At 56.8% G+C, this 18361-nt stretch overlaps 2 protein-coding genes across 5 annotated transcripts; one reads left to right on the top strand and one right to left on the bottom strand.

The window, feature by feature from the left end:
* The first annotated feature begins 59 nt into the window (after positions 1 to 59).
* FHOD1 (formin homology 2 domain containing 1) lies at positions 60 to 15639 on the top strand. Of its 2 annotated transcripts, none has more exons than XM_082711886.1 (22): positions 60 to 385; positions 7605 to 7711; positions 8040 to 8104; positions 8426 to 8493; positions 8567 to 8672; positions 8749 to 8843; positions 9111 to 9222; positions 9309 to 9403; positions 9517 to 9660; positions 9774 to 9919; positions 10003 to 10260; positions 11707 to 11822; positions 11909 to 12513; positions 12846 to 13001; positions 13226 to 13408; positions 13499 to 13618; positions 13696 to 13857; positions 14252 to 14442; positions 14531 to 14723; positions 14804 to 14966; positions 15042 to 15242; positions 15316 to 15639. In XM_082711886.1, exons 1-22 carry the CDS (start codon positions 185 to 187, stop codon positions 15396 to 15398), a joined length of 3570 nt encoding a protein of 1189 aa, XP_082568012.1. In that variant the 5' UTR covers positions 60 to 184; the 3' UTR covers positions 15399 to 15639. The 2 variants fall into 2 exon arrangements, with proteins under 2 accessions (XP_082568012.1, XP_082568013.1); XM_082711887.1 differs by having other exon boundaries at positions 118 to 385; positions 7989 to 8104.
* A 115-nt stretch (positions 15640 to 15754) lies between these two features.
* TMEM208 (transmembrane protein 208) lies at positions 15755 to 18360 on the bottom strand. 3 transcript variants are annotated; one of them, XR_014305834.1, is made up of 6 exons: positions 18219 to 18343; positions 17502 to 17597; positions 16579 to 16638; positions 16338 to 16500; positions 16113 to 16197; positions 15755 to 16013 (listed from the first exon to the last, which is right to left on the bottom strand). XR_014305834.1 is itself a non-coding variant. In XM_082711930.1 (6 exons), exons 1-6 carry the CDS (start codon positions 18222 to 18224, stop codon positions 15876 to 15878), a joined length of 522 nt encoding a protein of 173 aa, XP_082568056.1. In that variant the 5' UTR covers positions 18225 to 18360; the 3' UTR covers positions 15755 to 15875. The 3 variants fall into 3 exon arrangements, 1 of the variants encoding a protein (XP_082568056.1); XR_014305835.1 differs by having other exon boundaries at positions 16113 to 16215; positions 18219 to 18340; XM_082711930.1 differs by having other exon boundaries at positions 16364 to 16500; positions 18219 to 18360.
* Between the last annotated feature and the right edge of the window lies 1 nt (position 18361).

Genomic DNA, 18361 nt, shown 5'->3' on the forward strand with positions numbered 1-18361 from the left:
CACCTCCTCGCGCTTTCAGGGAAGACTCTTGGCTCCGCCCCCTTCCTGGGCCCCGCCTCCGTCTGGCTCCGCCCCTCCTCAGCCTGGTCCGTTCCGACCCCGCCCAGACAGCGGAGCTAGTTGAGCCGACGCCGCCGCGGGGCCGGGACGGTCCCGGAGGCGCGGCGTGAGCCAGTGACAAACGATGGCGGGCGAGGAAGACCGTGGAGACGGGGACCCGGTATCAGTGGTGACCGTGCGGGTGCAGTACTTGGAGGACACCGACCCCTTCGCATGTGCCAACTTCCCGGAGCCGCGCCGGGCCCCCACCTGCAGCCTGGACGGGGCGCTGCCCCTGGGTGCGCAGATACCCGGGCTGCACCGCCTGCTGGCGGCTCCACTGAAGGTGAGGAGACCCGGGGAGACTGGAGGCGATCAAAGGTTCATGGCGCCCTGAAAGCCTTTGGGAAGTAACCCTCGGGGAGAGGCTGGAGCGGGTGCGCTTCTGCGGGAAAGTCTTGGGCTGGGGACTCAAGATCCACGCTGCCTTTCTTTCGCGGGACGCCTCTCAAGTTAAGGGAAGCTGAAGAAGGGAGATGGGAGTTTGTGGTCTGCGCCACTCTGGCTGCCGCTCGAAGTGAGGCCCACCTGGGGAGTTGTTCGGGGTCTCTTCGGGGCCTGTCTGCCTGGGTAACCGATCTGGATAAATGGACAGTAGGTGTTTGGGTGGTAGCGGACTAAAAGTTGGAGCCGGGGAAGGACCAGCTTCCACCTGCTTCAGGTGAGGTGAGGCGGGACCAAGAGGAGGGGCGGATCAGGGGGCGGGCCACTGGGGGCGGCCAAGGCTTCCAGCGGTTTCTGGAGGCTGGATTGGGTCCTGCCGTGTAGAATGTTGCCTCCGTAGGTGGGGGCCCTGCTTGGGAGTGCCAGTAGAAGAGAGGCTTCTCGGGGAGAGATGAGTCCCGGGGAACCGGTCCGGCCCGGGACACACCGAGAACTAGCTGGTGTCTGCATTGGTGGAAAAGCCCTTTGAGTCACCGCCCCCACCATCCCGTACTCCAGGCGCAGCGGGCCCACGGCTAGAAGGGAGGGGGCGGGCCGGGCTAATTTTAAACCGCCAGCCTGCCCTAGTTTGCTTGCGTCCCAGAGCCGACTCGTGCACAGCGCTAGGAGAGGCCTTTTTCCAGATGGTTGGCCCTACCTCCCCTCCGGCTCCCTGCGCTCAGCCCCCTGCAGGCGCTTTCCCGCGCGCTGGGTTTCCGGACCAGTACTCGGGGAGGCGCATTACCACCCCCACCAGGGTTCCCCGCCAGCCAGTATACATCGAGTGTTGAGGAAAAAGAGAAGGAGTTGGCGGGGTTGCTCCCGCCCCCCCGCTATCAGCCTTAGCTGAGGCGAGTTGCGCAAACTTGCCCCCCTGGCCTGGGGTCTCCCCTGGAATGTGCCCCGGGCGCCGGGCCCCCAGCCTGCATTCCTCGCTCTGCGGGCCGGCCCCGCCTCTGAGCGCGGGCGGGAGAGTTGGTGAGATTATCCGCCGGGGGAGTGGCGCGTGTCCGGGCAGAGCCCGGGCTTCAAGGCCACGGCTTCAAGCACACTGCCCACTTTAGAGTTTTGATGCAACCCCTTTTGCTCACCCTTTTCAAAGGGGCAACCTGAGGTGGGCCTGGAAGGATCACGTCCAGCCCGAGGCCACCTTCAATTCAGGATGGGCGCTGGAGAGGGGTGTTAAACCAGGTCTAGGTTCCTGCCTTCGGGCTCCTGGAACTCCTGGTGCTGAAATAAGCCCGGAGCACTACAGAAAACATAGTATTCCTCCCACTCCCCACTCGAGGACAGAACTTAGCCCTAATAGCCCTCTTTCCAATTAGAGGCAGATTTGGGAGGTCAGCAACAGAAAAGAACCCACCCCCTTTTCTTCCCCTCACTTAGGGACCCATCTCCCTGCTGCACCCGGTGCTCTGTACTTCATAGCTAAAGACACTACAGAGCTCAGATGTAGAGTGTGTTAAGTATGAACTCCCCACCTCAGGCATTCCTGGTTTCCCCACCTTTAGGATCTCCCAGTTGGTGTACCTGAGGACTACCATATCCCCCACAGGCAGGATATGCTGGTGGGCACACTGAGTTAGCACTGTGCCTGAAGCCAGGATTCCCTGGGGCTGGCAGCTCTGCCAGGAATGGTCAGATACACTGTGATGTGCTCATCCCAAATATAAACTGTGACCACAGCCCCAGAATAGAAGGCTGGAGGAAGAAGGGCTGAGAATAGGGTAGGGGCAGGGACATCAGAGGGTTGCGAGAGGGGGAGCAGGGCTGTTCCTTGCAGGAAATATCAACAGCTGGTTCCTCCCCTGCTCCTATAAGCGCATGCCCCAAGGGCACAGACATGACTCAAGCCTGCCTACATAGCCCTAAAGAGGGAAGAGGTGGCCCAGAAACCCAAGCATTTCCATCTCAGGCCTAGAGCAGAAATAATAAGGAGGGGGTCTCCACTCAATACTTTATCCTCTGTACATCTGTTCAACAGGGAAACAGGACACAGTCAAGAGAAGACATCTGCCCTCCCACTCTGGGCACTGACCTTCATCATCCCTGCAGACCCTGCTCCCTCCCTGGGAATGTAGGAAGGCCCAGCCCACTTTCTCTCTGGAGCTCCACCCCACATACCCCATTGGGCTGGGCCTAGCCACTAGAGTTCCCCTGGGGGCTTCCTTTTTAAACCATTTAGAGCTTTCAGATCTGAGAAGGCCTTGCTCATTTCCTCCTAGTCTAGGAGGAAGCTCCTTGCCACAGCCTCTGACTCATCTCCTGGCCCTGGGTGGGAGTGGGAGGGGTGAGGGGGGTGGGGAGGGTCCTGGCAGTGTCTTGGGCCACGCTGGGTGTCCGCAGGGGAATATTACAAGTATCTGTCTTCCCTCAGTGCAGAAACCTCTCAGCCCCAGAAAGGCCCCTGCCCAGGAGAGAACCTGACCCTCTGGCCATGCATTTCATCTCTACCCAGAGCTCTGCTACATTTTGGTCTGGGCAGTGCCTCAGGAGCCCCTCTTGGACACCTAAAGGCCCTGCCACATATGAGACAGAGAATTCTTCTCCATGGGTTCCGGGCAGAGAGACCTGAGAGCCGCTCTGATCCTGATGCAAAGGGCCGAGGAGCCCCCTACTTCTAGCAGCAGGGATAGCCCTAGAAATCTGTCCATCACCAGTAACTGTTTCCTCAGCCATGGCTAAAGATTAGAGGAGGACAGGGGTGGCACTGTCCTGGAATATTTTTTGCCCTTGCACCCTCTCTACTCCAGCCTCAGTTTACCTCTCAGGAGCAATGTGGCAAGGGGACTAAAATGTGAACCTGATCTGCTGGGACAGGGACCAACTGGAGGGGTCTCAGATGAGTCTTAAGGGTAAGATGGGGTGCTCTGGTGATGAACTGAGCACTTTATTTCCCTGATATGGAGGTCTTTTGGGAAAACTAGAAGACTGGGATATGGACATGAGTCATGGCTTCTCCCAGCTTTCTCTGGGACCACCGTCCATGTCCAATTTACTGGTCATTCTGGGCTAGGGAACCTGAGATGCAGCCTGGTAAGGGACCCCAGGACCTAGGTCCTTGCAGATGTAGGCACGGTTACCTTGGTGTGTATGATACGTATGTGTTCATTTGTGTTCCCTTGCTACAACTGGAAAGACCAGTTTGGGGTATTTGCAGAGTCCAGAAAACTGAGGGGTGGTCTTCAGCCCTTAGCAACACTACATGCTCCCAAGATCTAGGTCAGTTAGCCCTGGTTCCATTCCTGGTTGTGCAGCCTGGGGTATATTCACTGAGTTTCTGAGCCTTAGTTTCCTCACCTGTAAAAGGATTATCAGGAGAGGGGCACCTGGCTGGCTCAATTGGTAATGTATCTATCTGATGCTTGATCTCAGGATCGTGGGTTCGAGCCCCACTTTGGGCATAGAGATTACTTACAAGTAAATAAAACTTAAAAAAAAAAAAAGGAATAGCAGGAGAATCAAACAACTAAGCAACCTGGTATGTGACACAGAGGAGGCATAACTAATGTGGATTTCCCTCCTCAAGTCCCATCCATAGTGTCTCATCCAGGAAGTCATGGTCTAGTTGGAAACCCAAGATAACAGTAGAAGGAGGATCTCATGTTTAAAGTTTATTTGTTTGTTTGTTTGTTTAAGTAATCTCTACACCCAATGTGGGGCTTAAACTCATGACCCTAAGATCCAGAGTTGCATGCTCTCCAAATGAGCCAGCCAGGTGCCACAAGGGTCTCATGTTTATAGGAAAGCAAAAGAAAAAAGCAGTTAGCAATGGGGCAACTGGGTGGCTCAGATGGTTGGGTGTCTGCCTTAAGCTCGGGTCATGGTCTCAGGGTCCTGGGATCCAGTTCCACATCCCAGGCTCCCTGCTCAGCAGGGAACCTGCTTCTCCTTCTGCCTCTGCCTCTGTCTCTCTCTTTCTGTCTCTCATGAACAAATAAAATCTTTAAAAAAAAAAGCAGTTAGCCAAATTATTTCCTAGAAGAGGAGTCCTTCAGCATATAATTCTGCCCTCTGCTCCATCTTCTTTCCCTGCCCCTAGTGTTCGTTCTCACCTGATTTGTAGTTATGAAAAATACTGGGGAGTAGACACCATGGTCCTCTAAGTTTGTTCTTGAATTTAAAGCCATGTGGAGGGACGCTTGGGTGGCTCAGTCGGTTAAGCGGCTGCCTTCAGCTCAGGTCATGATCCCAGGGTGCTGGGATCAAGTCCCCCATCAGGCTTCTTGCTCTGCAGGGAGCCTGCTTCTGTCTCTGCCTCTGCCTGCCACTCTGCCTGCTTGTGTGCTCTCTCTCTCCAACAAATAAATAAAATCTAAAAAAAAAAAAAAAAAAAAAAAACCCACCATATAGAATGAGTTGGTTTAGGCTGTCAGAAAAGCCTAAGCGCAGAGAACCAAGAGAAAAGTGGGCTGGATGCTGAAGGGAGGGGCTGAGCCTGGGAAGAATGGAGAGGACTCCAAGACAGACACAGAGAAGCGTGCAAGACAAGAACCAGGAGGAGTCGAGGATGTGGGCCCACATGGGCCCTGTGCTGACCCTAAGCACTGTCGGCAGGATTATTCTGGCCTGGCTCAGCCCCAGGGTGTGAGAAACAAGCCCCAGAGGTTTGGCTCTCAGAATGGTGACCCAAGCAAGGGGCCAGGGGTGTGAGGGACAAGCACCACCCAGCTGGCAGGAAGTCTCTGTTCTTTGCCACCTTAGCCCACCCTCCCCCTTCTCCACCCAGGACAGGCAGCTGGGTTGGGGTGGGGAGGGACCATCCTTGGAGGCTTTGGGCTGGCTGCTACCTCAGGACTTCTCTAGGGAGGCCACTGATGATGGAGCACTTGGCCTTCAGGACCTTACCCCAAGTATTATGCAGGCATTCTGGAAGGAGAGAGCCGTTCTCTGCTCACTTGGGATGAGAGCACACAAACGTGCTTGGAGGAGGGGAGGAGAACCTGCTGGAGCCGAGTTTTGTGGGGGTGTGCTTCTTGGACCTGTGCTCCAGCAGAGCATATATATATATACCGGACCATGAACCTGGGTGTGGAAGTACGTATCAGGTATAATCTGATCGCCCCCAGTGTTTACCTTCACAGCACTCCACCCCTCTGCTTTGCACTCATGGCACTTATACTTCTACATTCATTTGTAGCCTTTTCCTGAGGCGAGCCTGCCTGCCTCCGCTGGAAGGCAGGACAGGCAGGAGCAGTTATCTTCTTCCCTGCTGTGTGTTCAGCACCTCAAACCAGCCTGGTCCATAAATGTTTGAATGAGTGAGCTATTCTATAGATGTGTGATTTGGGGGATCTCTGAAGGAATTTGTTGCTCTGGGGCTGGGGCAGGGTGTGTGGATGTTTCTCTAGAGTCCCAGGATCCTCTAGTCCAAGGTGGAAGGAGATGCAGCTGTGCTTGGATGGGGGTGGGGAAGGCAGGCTGCTGAGTCACCATGTGGGAAAAGGGATCAGGAGGAATGTGGGGTTGCCCTCAGCTGAGCTGGCCCAAGACGGAGCACCCCAGCCCTGGGGCCTTGCCTCCCCATCTCAGGCCTGTTGCTAGTAGGCCCTGGAGAAGATGACTCTGCTCCCAGGGAGGGGAGAGAGGCCAGGCCCGCCCAAGGCGCCCAAGGGAGGGCAGGCAGCCAGGCAGGAAGTGGGACAGAGAACAGGCTGGAGTGTTTGTCCTATGTCCCATGTCCCAGGCGAGACAGGATGGGGGAGGGGAACCGGGGGGGGAGGGGGTGTCACCCAAGCGCCTCAATGCTGAACTGCCAGGAAGGAGCTAGGTCAGGTTCTCAGGTGTGAGCAGGGGTGCAAAGCAGAAACAGGGGTAGGGGCAGGTTCTGGACTCCCTTCCCCCACCCAGGGGACCAAGGGCAGCTGGAAGCCCTTGGACTGGGCCCAGAGCAGGGCAGGGCTGACAGAACAACAGGACAAATTATGGGATTGACTTTCGCAGTAAGATGGAAGCCAGAAAACACCCTGCTTCTCCAGAGGTGGGCTCTCCCTGGGCCATGTTACATCAAGGAGCAGGACCACTCAGTTCAAGGGGACTTTGCTGAGCCCTGCATACCGGCTCTGTGCTACCCCCAGTGCTGCTGCCCTCTCAGACTCTCTGGAGTCACTTCACTAGCCCTCTCTACAGGTACTTCTCAAGAGGCCAGTGTCACACCTGGTAGTGGTGGACCGGAGCCAGGCTCAGGGCGCAGCAGAGATATGTGGGAAACAGACACGTGGGTAGGATGTGTGCCTTGTACAATGCAGGTTCCAGGGACCCAGTGCAGACTGACTGAGTCAGACCCTAAAACCTGGTTTTCAAGAGACCCCTTGGAGGCCTCTGAGGTCCAGCTCCCATGGGGCAGGGCAAAGACTCTGAGGCTTAGAGTGACTTACCCCCCATGTATTACCTGCAGTTCCTCACCACCTCGGTTCAGGGAGACAACACACATACCTCTCGGAGCTGGGTTTACACTTTCTCCCTGGGCTTGAATGCTTTGTGGATGCAGCTTATCACCCCAGGGCTGTGAACTTCCTCGAAAGCAGGAACTTCCTCCCATCTTCTCTCTATTCCCCTTCCTTATTCATGTTCATTAGCTCAACAGTGTTTAGTAAGCACTTAGCGTGAGCCAAATGCTATGCTGGGCTCTGCAGATATGGCATAGGCAAGACAGACATGGTGCCTGACCCAGAGAACCCATGGTTAGTGGGGAAGAAGAGTAGGGTCTAGGATAGTATCACGCTCTGTGGAAGGCCACACATGGAGCTGCACACATGGGATGGAATGGGTGGCATAGCATTGGCTAGAGTGGAGGAGAGCGTTCCAAAAAACCATTACCTGATCTGAAACCTACAGACTGGGTAGGTGTTAGCTGGAAGATACAGTACGTGCTAAGGGCCAGAAAGCCTGGCACCTTGGGGGGGTGCGCTGCATGTAGTAGGCCTGTGAGAAATGGCTGCTGGAGGAATGCGTGGCTGCAGCGCTCCCTGTGGCCTGCCACTCTGCCAGCTCTTTGAGTGGGGGTCGGGAGGTCCTAGGGTCTTCAGACATACCCCTGCCACCTCTTTCCCAGCCCTGACAGCTATTCCCTTTGCCCCCAGCTGGAGGACTGTGCCCTCCAAGTGTCTCCCTCTGGATACTACCTGGACCCCGAGTTGTCTCTGGAAGAGCAGCGGGAGATGCTGGAGAGCTTCTATGAAGAGATCAGGTCAGAGCTGATGGGCCAGGGGGTGGCTCAGGTGTCAGCAGCCAGGACACCTGATCTCTAGCCTGGGATATGGGTTACCTTCTGCCACCCCAGGGGACTGTGTGCAAGGGGAATCCCAAGACCTAGCCAATGTTACCTGATGCCCTGGACTGGTGGGGAGGGGCTCTTGCACATACCTGAGATACCTATGTTTGCACACATCCTCTTGTTAGGAAGGAAGGAGTTGGGCCAGGGTTGGCATGTGGAGTGGTCTTTAGCTGCTCTGGTATGGGGGCAGGGACCCTTGAGGAATGGCCTAGAAACTGCTGACTAGGCTGCTTGATTCCAGCAAAGGGCGGAAGCCTACACTCATCCTGCGTACTCAACTCTCTGTGAGGGTCAATGCCATCTTGGGTAAGTGTATGAGGGCATTAGAGTCTGGGAATCCCCCCTCTCCAGCCCCACTGGCTCAATTTCTTTCAGGCCTGTGCTGGACAGTGGACAAGGCAGGAGACAGGATGTGCAGCCCCTCCCCATTCCTATCCTGACCTCTCCTTCCATGGCCAAGGGCTGATGCTGCAGCTAAACTGCGATGGGGGTTGCCCAGAGTCAGGCAGTGGAGGAGGAGGCTGGGGGTTCAAGAGTACTAGAATATTCTTTGGTGGGGGATTGTGTTCCAGTAGAAGAGGGTGTCTGTGCCCCCTTGAGGTTTCCATGTCCACTTACCCCTTGCAGAAAAATTGTATGGCTCCAGTGGCCCTGAGCTGCGTCGCTCCCTCTTCTCACTAAAGCAGATCTTCCAGGTGAGGCCCAGAAGAGGGCTGGGGTTGGGTGTCCAGCCTGAGCCCTGCTTAAACTCCTCCATTGTGTCCCCAGGAGGACAAGGACTTGGTGCCTGAATTTGTGCACTCGGAGGGGCTGAGCTGCCTGATCCGTGTGGGTGCTGCTGCCGACCACAACTACCAGAGCTACATCCTCCGAGGTCAGCCCCTTTCCTCCCTCATGACCCCTGCCTTTGGCAACCCCTACCTGACCTTGTCTTGTCCCTGTGTCCCCAGCACTAGGCCAGCTGATGCTGTTTGTGGATGGGATGCTGGGGGTGGTGGCCCACAGTGAGACCGTGCAGTGGCTGTACACACTGTGTGCCAGCGTGGTAAGTGGCCCTCCACACAGCCATGCGCCTTTCTCCCACTGCCTCTCTCTGACCTCAGTCTCCTCTTCTTTAAAATGGGTTGGAATGTTGTAAGTCTCAGGCTCCTCTAAGCCTAGAAGGCTCTCCAGTACCTGGGTCTGGGGCCAGGGTCTTTGTGCCTAGACTCTCCTCTCTGGGTCCAGCCCCAGAAGCCCTTAACCCTCCCCACCAGGAACTGGCACAAGTCTGGCCCAAGCCCCACTCATATGTGGTGACCCCTCCCCCCAGTCCCGCTTGGTCGTGAAAACGGCCCTAAAGCTGCTGCTGGTATTTGTGGAGTACTCAGAGAGCAATGCGCCACTGCTTATCCGTGCCGTCAACTCTGTGGCCAGCTCCACAGGTGAGAGAGTGTCCCTTCCTCTCCGACCACTCGGAGCCCTCTCCCCTACCTGTCCCTGTATGATCGCTCCCCTTTCTGTGTGTCAGGCTCTCTTCCTTGGGCCAATCTGGTGTCCATCCTGGAGGAGAAGAATGGCGCTGACCCCGAGTTGTTGGTGTACACAGTCACCCTCATCAACAAGGTGGGGGGGGCCCTGAGAAGGGGGGAGAACGAGGTGCCAATTCTAGGCCCCTAAAACTCCTAACTTCCAGTCTCCATCAGCCTTAGCCTTGCCCTCCCATCCCCACCCTCTAGACACTGGCAGCGCTTCCAGACCAGGACTCCTTCTATGATGTGACAGATGCCCTGGAGCAGCAGGGCATGGAAGCTCTGGTCCAGCGCCACTTGGGCGCATCGGGGACTGATTTCGACCTGCGCACACAGCTTGTGCTCTATGAGGTAGGCTGGGCCATCTGGGCACGGCTGGAGGGGACGGAAGAGGCGCAGTTCCCCAGCACCCCACCCTACCTATGTGGGTCTCAGCGGCTCACATCTGGGTCCACCTCCACTAGAATGCCCTGCGGTTGGAGGATGGAGACATTGAGGAAGCCACTGCAGGCGGACGGCGGGAACGCAGAAAGCCCTCTTCGGAGGAGGGCAAGAGGAGCCGCCGGTCTCTAGAAGGCGGGGGCTGCCCTGTGCGCCCCTCGGAGCCTTGGTAAGAGAGAACTTGCCTTGGCACATGGGGAGGGGTGGATCTGCCCAGTCGTGGCCTTGTCAGTTGACAGGCCCCACCTCTAGCCCTGTAGGCCCCGCAACTGGCCGCACAGGCCCTGCCTCACCTCGGACAGGCCCCTCAAGCCCAGGGGACCCCGCCTCGAGCCCTGGAGACCCCTCCTCGGCTGTAATCTCCACCTACTCCACTGGCCCCGCCCTGTCGACCAGCCTGGCCCCTAAACCTGCGGGCCCAACTTCTGGCCTCTGTACCTCGGTGAACCTCTTTCCTGCCATCTCTTTGGGGCCCTCAGCCGACAGCTCCAGCGAGAGGAGCATCTACAAGTAAGCAGGGAGATAGAGACTGCCCCTAGAGTCCTCTCTCCAGCTGTCCCCGCACTCTGAGCCCCTCCGCCTCCTCTGCCCAAACTCCTCTGCCCAAACGCGTGCTTTCTCTTTCTTTCCAGACTTCACCAAACTGCTCCTGTTTGGTAAGTGACTGCTGAGGGGTGGGGTTCTGCTCTGACGGGACCCCTTCCTCCTGCTGCTTGTCTTCATCTCTTTCTGGCATTCTACCTGTCCCTGACCCTTTGTCATCTATCCCCTGGCCCCCCTTGTTTCTCTATTGCTATCCCTTGACTCTCTTGTTCTGCTCTTTGTCTCTTATTGCTCCCTGTTCTGCTTCATGTCAGTCTCTCCCCTCCATTTCCAGTTTCCTCATGTCCTGCCTCCTCCACACCTCCCCTTCCCGCGGGGGCTGGGAAGGAACCCCGGTATCACCACCCAGCTCTGGGTGGATATGAGCAGCTGGGCTTTGGAGTGGAGCAGGCACCACAATTACCATCTCTTCCTCTCATCCCCCCCACCCAGGGCCCCAGAGAGCCCACCTGTCCCTCAGTCCCCTACTGAGCAGGCCAGGCTGGAGTAAGTACAGAGGCCAACCTGCCAGGCCTGCCACGTGCTCAGGGCTTCAGCATTGCTTCCCCCAGCGGGGGTTCCATGTGCCTCATGCCGCAGAGCTGGGGGACTCTCAGGCCCACGCTCTCCCAGATATATGCCTCTGTTATCCTAGGGGTAGGGAAGCAATTCCATAGTGGTCCCTGTGCTTTGATAGTGACATCTTAACAGCCTCAACCAGAAATGAGGACACAGACTCCCAACCTGGAGCCCATTCTCCCAGGAAGAAGGCAGGATCATAAGCTATCTAGGGTGTCTAGGGTGCTGTATGGTGTGGGGGAAGAGAAACCACCTCGGACTGAGGGAAGGGCAGGGACCAAGGGCCAAAAGAGGCTGGAGGGGCTGAAAAAAGACACTGGATCACGTTCATTATTTCCACATAAACTGAGTGCCTGTTGTGGTAGCTCAGTCAGTAAAGCATAAGCCTCACAAGCTAAAGCCTGTTGTTTACTAGGCCCTTTTCTGGGCATGGGTCATAGCTCTCTGAGCTACCAGGCATGAGACAGCTCCCCTTCCCCTGCTCTGAGGGTCCTTGTCTAGAACCAAGACAGTGAACATGAACAGCAGCAAGGTTGCAAGTTAGACGTTAAGCAGAACTTCTCCCCATGTTGAACTGGGGATGCTTGGTTGGTACTGACCCTCCCCAGATATGGAGGACTGAACAGGGACTGGCCTTGGGGGGTAAGTCCTGGGTCTGCTCAGCGCATGGACTGTTCCCCTGTGTGTCTGTGTGTGCCTGCAATTTGGGGCAGTGCCCAGGGGCCCAGTAAGGCATGTACACCACCCTGGGCTAGGTTGTGTCAGACATCCTCACTGATAAGTGCCTCCCTCCAGAGCCCGGTTCCTGGAGAATGTGGCAGCGGCGGAAACAGAGAAGCAGGCTGCACTGGCCCAGGGCCGGGCAGAGACACTGGCTGGGGCCATGGCCGATGAGCCCGATGGACACCCAGGTAAGTAGGCGGGTGGGTAGAATCCACTCGTGTTGCCCTGTTGCTCCACAGAGGGCATGATGCTAACAGCTGCTTCTCTTTTCTAGATACCCGGGAACTATGGGGCTCCCCAGAACCAGGCCCTGCACCCAGAACACCCCAGAGCCCTGTCCCCCGAGGTCTGCTCCGGGCCCAGCGGAGCGTTGAGCCAGAGCCCAAGGTGCCACTGGCCCCACCAAGCCCCAAGGCTGAGCCCTTTCAGGAGTTTCCTATCCGTGTACCCAAGCTCTGCATTGGAGACCTTGACTTCTCAGATCTCGGGGAGGATGAAGACGAGGACATGCTGAATGTGGAGGCTGTGGAGGCTGTGAAAGGGGTCCCACCCCCACCACCCCCACTGCCTGCGCTCTCTGGAGGCCCCCCGCCTCCTCCACCCCCACCTCCCCCACCCATCAAAGGCTCACTCCCTCCACCTCCGCCTCCGGCTGCCCCACTTCCTCCCTCAGCACCTGATGGTCTAGCCCTCCCCAGCAAGAGGAAGACAGTAAAACTCTTCTGGCGGGAGCTAAAGCTGGCTGGGGGCCACGGAGGCTCTGGGAGCCGTTTTGGGCCTTGCCCCACCCTGTGGGCCTCACTGGAACCTGTCTCAGTGGACACAGCCCGGCTGGAACACCTGTTTGAGTCCCGTGCCAAGGACGTGCTGCCTTCCAAGGTAAACCCACCCTCATCTGTAGGGTAACCCCAGTGGAGACAGGAGGCAATCAGAGCTTAAGAGTCAGAACTGCCTGCCACTCATTTCCCACATGGGGGAACCGAGGCAAAGAAAGGCATCCAGTCTTGTCCAAGGTCTCTCAACAAGGTATCAGTAGAGCCCTAATTAGAATCTCAACTCATCCCAAGGCCTCACACATCCCAGATCCCTGGTTGTGGGGTGACCCCACCACCTGGCCATTTAGAAGGGGGATTTAAGAGTGCCCTCTTCAATTGTTGCCCCAGCTAGTTCTTTTCCCAATCTCATTACCACCCTTCTCCCCAACCTTAAAGAAAGCTGGTGAGGGCCGCCGGACAATGACCACAGTGCTGGACCCCAAGCGCAGCAACGCCATCAACATTGGCCTAACCACCCTGCCGCCTGTGCATGTCATTAAGGCTGCCCTGCTCAACTTTGATGAGTTTGCTGTCAGCAAGGATGGCATTGAGGTGGGGATACCAGCTAGGGGGGTGGGAGGGAGGTGGGTGGTCTGGCCCTCTCCTTTGGTCAGTGGGCATTTCCTGTCCCTCCAGTGGTGGGCATGGGCTTGGTATTTCTAGAGCAGTCCCCAGACCCTGGGGATCCACTGGATGACCTAGGGATGAGTCCAAAACAATGCCTAAAGCCTCAGGCCAGGACTGAAGGGACTCTGGGGTGGTGGCTGCATCCTCAGAAACTGCTGACTATGATGCCCACGGAGGAGGAACGGCAGAAGATCGAGGAGGCCCAGCAAGCCAATCCTGACGTACCCCTGGGCCCAGCTGAGAACTTCCTGATGACCCTTGCCTCCATTGGAGGCCTGGCCGCCCGCCTACAACTCTGGGCCTTCAAGCTGGACTATGACAGCATGGAGCGGGTACTTGGAATATGGGGTGGGGCAGAAGGTGGGCCAGGTGAGCATGAGGACCAGGTAATTTGAGAGTCCCTCCATCACCTCCCACTCCAGGAAATCGCAGAGCCACTATTTGACCTGAAAGTGGGCATGGCACAGCTGGTACAAAATACCACCTTCCGCTGCATCCTGGCCACTCTCCTGGCTGTGGGCAACTTCCTCAACGGTTCCCAGGTGAGTGGCAGCACACGAGGGCTGGGGGGCAGGGCCCTGGAGCCAGCTGGGCCCGGGCTCAGATGGAGTCCTTTCAGAGCAGCGGCTTCGAGTTGAGCTACCTGGAGAAGGTATCAGAGGTGAAGGACACCGTGCGCCGGCAGTCACTGCTGCACCATCTCTGCTCCTTGGTGCTCCAGACCCGGCCTGATTCCTCGGACCTCTACTCAGAAATCCCTGCCCTGACCCGCTGTGCCAAGGTTAGCACCAGCCAGAGGCGTGACTAAGCCCAGCCGTGGAAACGAGGGCATGCTGCTTCCTGGGGCTGGCTCTCCCTCCCCAACAGTTTGGGCTGTTGTGCCAGAGTGTGCTCAGCTAGAGGTGTCTGCGTGGGCTGTGTCCTTGGCCAGAAACACTCTTTCCTCTATTGGCCTGGCTACACACACCTACTGTCTTTGGGTCTCCATTCAGCCACCACTTCCCCCAAGAAAGCTTCTCTGTTCCACATTAGCTTCTCCTGCATTAGACTGTGTGCTTTTGGAGGGCAGGAGGCAGGTCTTGGCTATCTTGGCCCAAGCCAGCTGACCTGACAGAGGCAGCCACAGGTGGTGCCTTTCTGTGAGGGGAAAGCATGTGTACCCCCTGCTTTTCCAGGTGGACTTCGAGCAGCTGACTGAGAACTTGGGGCAGCTGGAGCGTCGGAGCCGGGCAGCTGAGGAGAGCCTACGGAGCTTGGCCAAGCATGAGCTGTCCCCAGCTCTGCGTGCCCGCCTCACCCACTTCTTGGCCCAGTGTGGCCGCCGTGTTGCCATGCTGCGGGTAGTACACCGCCGTGTCTGCAATAGGTAGGCACATGGGCCAGAGAGGCAGGACCACCACCGCCACCCTCAAACACACCGGACTCACCATCCCTCCCTCCCCCACCCTGCCCAGGTTCCACGCCTTCCTGTTGTACCTGGGCTACACGGCACCCGCGGCCCGGGAAGTGCGCATCATGCAGTTCTGCCACACGCTGCGCGAGTTTGCCCTGGAGTACCGCACATGCCGGGAACGCGTGCTGCAGCAGCAGCAGAAACGTGCCACTTACCGGGAGCGCAACAAGACCCGGGGCCGCATGATCACAGAGGTGGGCACCCTTTCAGGTCTGGCCTACCGCGCCCTGTGGCTCCCTTCCCCTCTCCCAGCTCATCCTTCTGTCTTCTGCAGACAGAGAAGTTCTCAGGTGTGGCTGGGGAAGCCCCCAACCACCCATCTGTCCCAGTGGCTGTGGGCAGTGGGCCAGGGCGGGGTGATGCCGACAGTCACGCCAGCATGAAAAGTCTGCTGACCAGCAAGCCAGAGGACACCACACATGGCCGCCGCAGCAGAGGTGGGACCTATGGCCACTGGGAGCAATGGGCTTTGCAGTCACCATGACCTGACTTCCCCATCTGGCCTCCCTTAGGCACGGTCCAGAGCAGCTCCCCAGTCACGCCGACAGCAACAGGGCCCTCCACTGCACCCCCAGAAGAACCCCCAGGCTCCAATTTACCCAGTGACACTTCCGATGAGATCATGGATCTGCTGGTACAGTCAGTGACGAAGAGCAGTCCTCGTGCCTTAGCTGCTCGGGAGCGCAAACGTTCCCGGGGCAACCGCAAGTCTTGTGAGTACTTCCCAAATACCCACCACCCGCCTTTATTCCATCAACCCCCTCCAACCCTGCTCTGTCCCTGCAGTGAGACGGACACTGAAGAGCGGGCTCGGAGAGGACCTGGTGCAGGCCCTGGGACTGAGCAAGGGTCCTGGCCTGGAGGTGTGAAGGCCCTGCCTCCGGACACCTACCTACTGGGGCCCCAGCCTGCAGTGCAAGAGACTAGAGAGCGAGGAGGGATCAGCAGAATTCTGGGCCTCTTCAACCCCAGGGCCACTCTGTGCCCAGTGGACAATGCCTTGAGCAGTATTAGCTATGCGTGCGTGCATGCGTGTGTGTGTATGTACTTGTACAAGTACTTGTATAAGCTCCCTGAATACATGGAGTATAATAAAGTTTTCATAGCCAACCCAAGCGCCTTTTCCTTCTTTCACAGTACCCACCACACTCGGTCTGCAGCTGGAGGCTAGTACCAAAGGACTGTCTCTTCCTGCCTCGCCCTTCCATTATTACCCACACAGCCATTAGCCATATTCTGAGCCATTTATTCAACAATCCTATACCTTAGACTGCTTCTGGGCCCTGGACTAGGCCCTCCTTGCTCCTGGCAGGGGGCCTTGCAGCCTGTGGCCAAAATGTCACTGGCTATAATCGCTTCATCTGCCGCCGCTCCTGTCGGCGCTGCCGTTTCTCATTGTGCTCTGGTGCTGGGGTGCCACTGTCTGCCGTGAACCAAGGACCCAGGACATTCACCCAGAGGAGATAAAGGGCCCGGCCTGGAGCCTAGGACAGAAAAGGGAACTTGAAGCCAGGCACAGGAAATGAAAGAAGGGAAGGGTTAGATGCTCCAGCCCCCTCCTGGGAGCCCTACAAGCCACGCACCAGAAGCCAGAAGGACCAGATGTAGAGGGAGAAGCAGCTGAGCACTTGCACGATGGCTGTCAGTAGGATCACATCTTTAAGGTGCCTGTGGATAGAAGAGAGGCTGAAAGGGCCAAAAATAGTACATGGGCCTCAGTTCATCTCCCTTCTACCCTCTTCAAGTTGTGGGCAGTTGTGGGTCTTGGGCTATCTGGGCCCCAACACCCCAGCCCTGGGGCCGCTCACCTGGGCTGGCAGCGGGGGACACTCACTCTGCCATGCCCTGCTCCATGTTGAGGTCCATTCCACCATCCATCAGGGCCCCATCCTCAGAAAAGGCTGCCCGTGCCATTGAGCTCATAGAGTGGTAGCTGGCCCCATATACTGCCAGACTAAAGGCCAGGGCCATCTGCAGAAAAAGAATGGTATCAAAGGCCCGCCAGAAATGCTATACGCTTATCCACTTCCCAGGATAGGGGACACTTACCCAGGCCCAAAATGAGGCAGATGAGTAGAAGAACACCAAGGTCACAAGACAGTAAATGGCCTGTAAGCAGATATACGATCAGGCTGTGATCAAAAGATACCCTAAACCACGGGCCTTTCTTGACTCTGACCAAGAGTTAGGCCACGCTGTGGAAAGAGACAGTTGTTTCTCTTAGGGTTGGTGGGTGAAAGGGGTCTGTTCCCTGAGTTCTGAGCACCCAGAATCCCCTCTGATATGTCAGCCCAAGAAAGAAGGCCCTGTGTATCTGGGGTGGGATGGACTGGGCTCAAGTCCATCTGACTCTCAAACCCTCCTTTCATTTTTTTATTTTGTTTTGTTTTGACTACTCAGCACTTTCTTTGTGCCCGGATCCATTCTCATTTCTTTCTTTCTTTCTTTCTTTTTTTTAAGATTTTATTTATTTAGGGGGGCCTGGGTGGCTCAGTGTGTTAAGCCTCTGCCTTCGGCTCAGGTCATGATCTCAGGATCCTGGGATGGAGCGCCGCATCGGGGGCTCTGCTAAGCAGGGAGCCTGCTTCCCCCACCCTTCCTGTCTCTCTGCCTACTTGTGATCTCTATCAAAGAAATAAATAAAATCTTTTAAAAAAGAAGATTTTATTTATTTATTTGACAGAGAGAGATAACAAGAGAAAGAACACAAGCAACAGGAGTGGGAGAGGGAGAAGCAGGCTTCTCACAGAGTGGGGAGACCCAACTCGGGGCTTGATCCCGGGACCCTGGGATCATGACCTGAGCTGAAGGTGGACGCTTAACAACCGAACCACCCAGATGCCCCATTCTCATTTCTTTTTAATTCCAGTTTTGAAAACTACACATGGCTGTCACACACCACCCCCGCCACGCACACATACACACCAGAGCTGACTGTGGGATCTGGGGTAGGCAAGGAGGTAGGTACTTACATTGGCCCCCAGTATGATTCGCAGATAGAACTTCAGAGTCTCTTTGTTCTCTTCAAATATCTGCTTCTTCCCTCTCGTGCCCACTTTGCCCTTGGGCTGCAGAGGGATGGTAAGATGCTGTCAGAGCCCTCCTCAGCCACGGTCCTCCTCACCCTCCTCCCCAGTCTGGTCAGGTACAGAATTAAACCTGCACCTAAGCCAGGTCCCTACGGTGCTCAAATCTAGCACAATCCTTGGGATGCCCACCCCTCCTCCAGTCCACCCTGTTTAGGGCTGACACTATCTGTGCAACACCTTTACCGATGATCGCCTCCTGCTCACCCTGGAACAATCCAACACTAGGCTGATTATCTCCCAGCTCTCCTGCTGAAACCCAGCTTTGGGCTGACTACCCCTTCAAGGGGAGCTCCTGAGTGGCACTGTACAGTGCGCCCCTCCAAATCTTGGCTGACGCCCACCCATTTCACAAGCCCCTAAGGTCTCCTATCAGGTCTGGTACAATCTGGTACTGACGCCCACTCCCCTCCCGCACTACTTCTGGTATGGCGACGGGCCGGCTCCATTTCCCCCCACCCCGCTAGCTCTAGAATGGTCTGGCCACTGCATGGCGCCCCCCTCTGGCAGATCCGCTTCCTTCGATGTCCTTCCTCTGTTTTAAGTCTCCCGGACCCGGGAATCTTCTGCCGTTGCGAACCCCGCCCTATCCGCCCTCCTTACCGCCATGGCGCGACGCAAACAACCAGCGAGGAAAACAAGGGAGAGCGACCGAAACCGCGGTCAGTAGGTACCACATCGGCAGTACAGGCACTTCCGGTGCAGACGCAAATCGTCACAACTGTGACGGAAGTGGGGAGGGTCCA

Source organism: Mustela nivalis (genome assembly GCF_964662115.1).
Source record: "Mustela nivalis genome assembly, chromosome: 18".
Taxonomy (NCBI): domain Eukaryota; kingdom Metazoa; phylum Chordata; class Mammalia; order Carnivora; family Mustelidae; genus Mustela; species Mustela nivalis.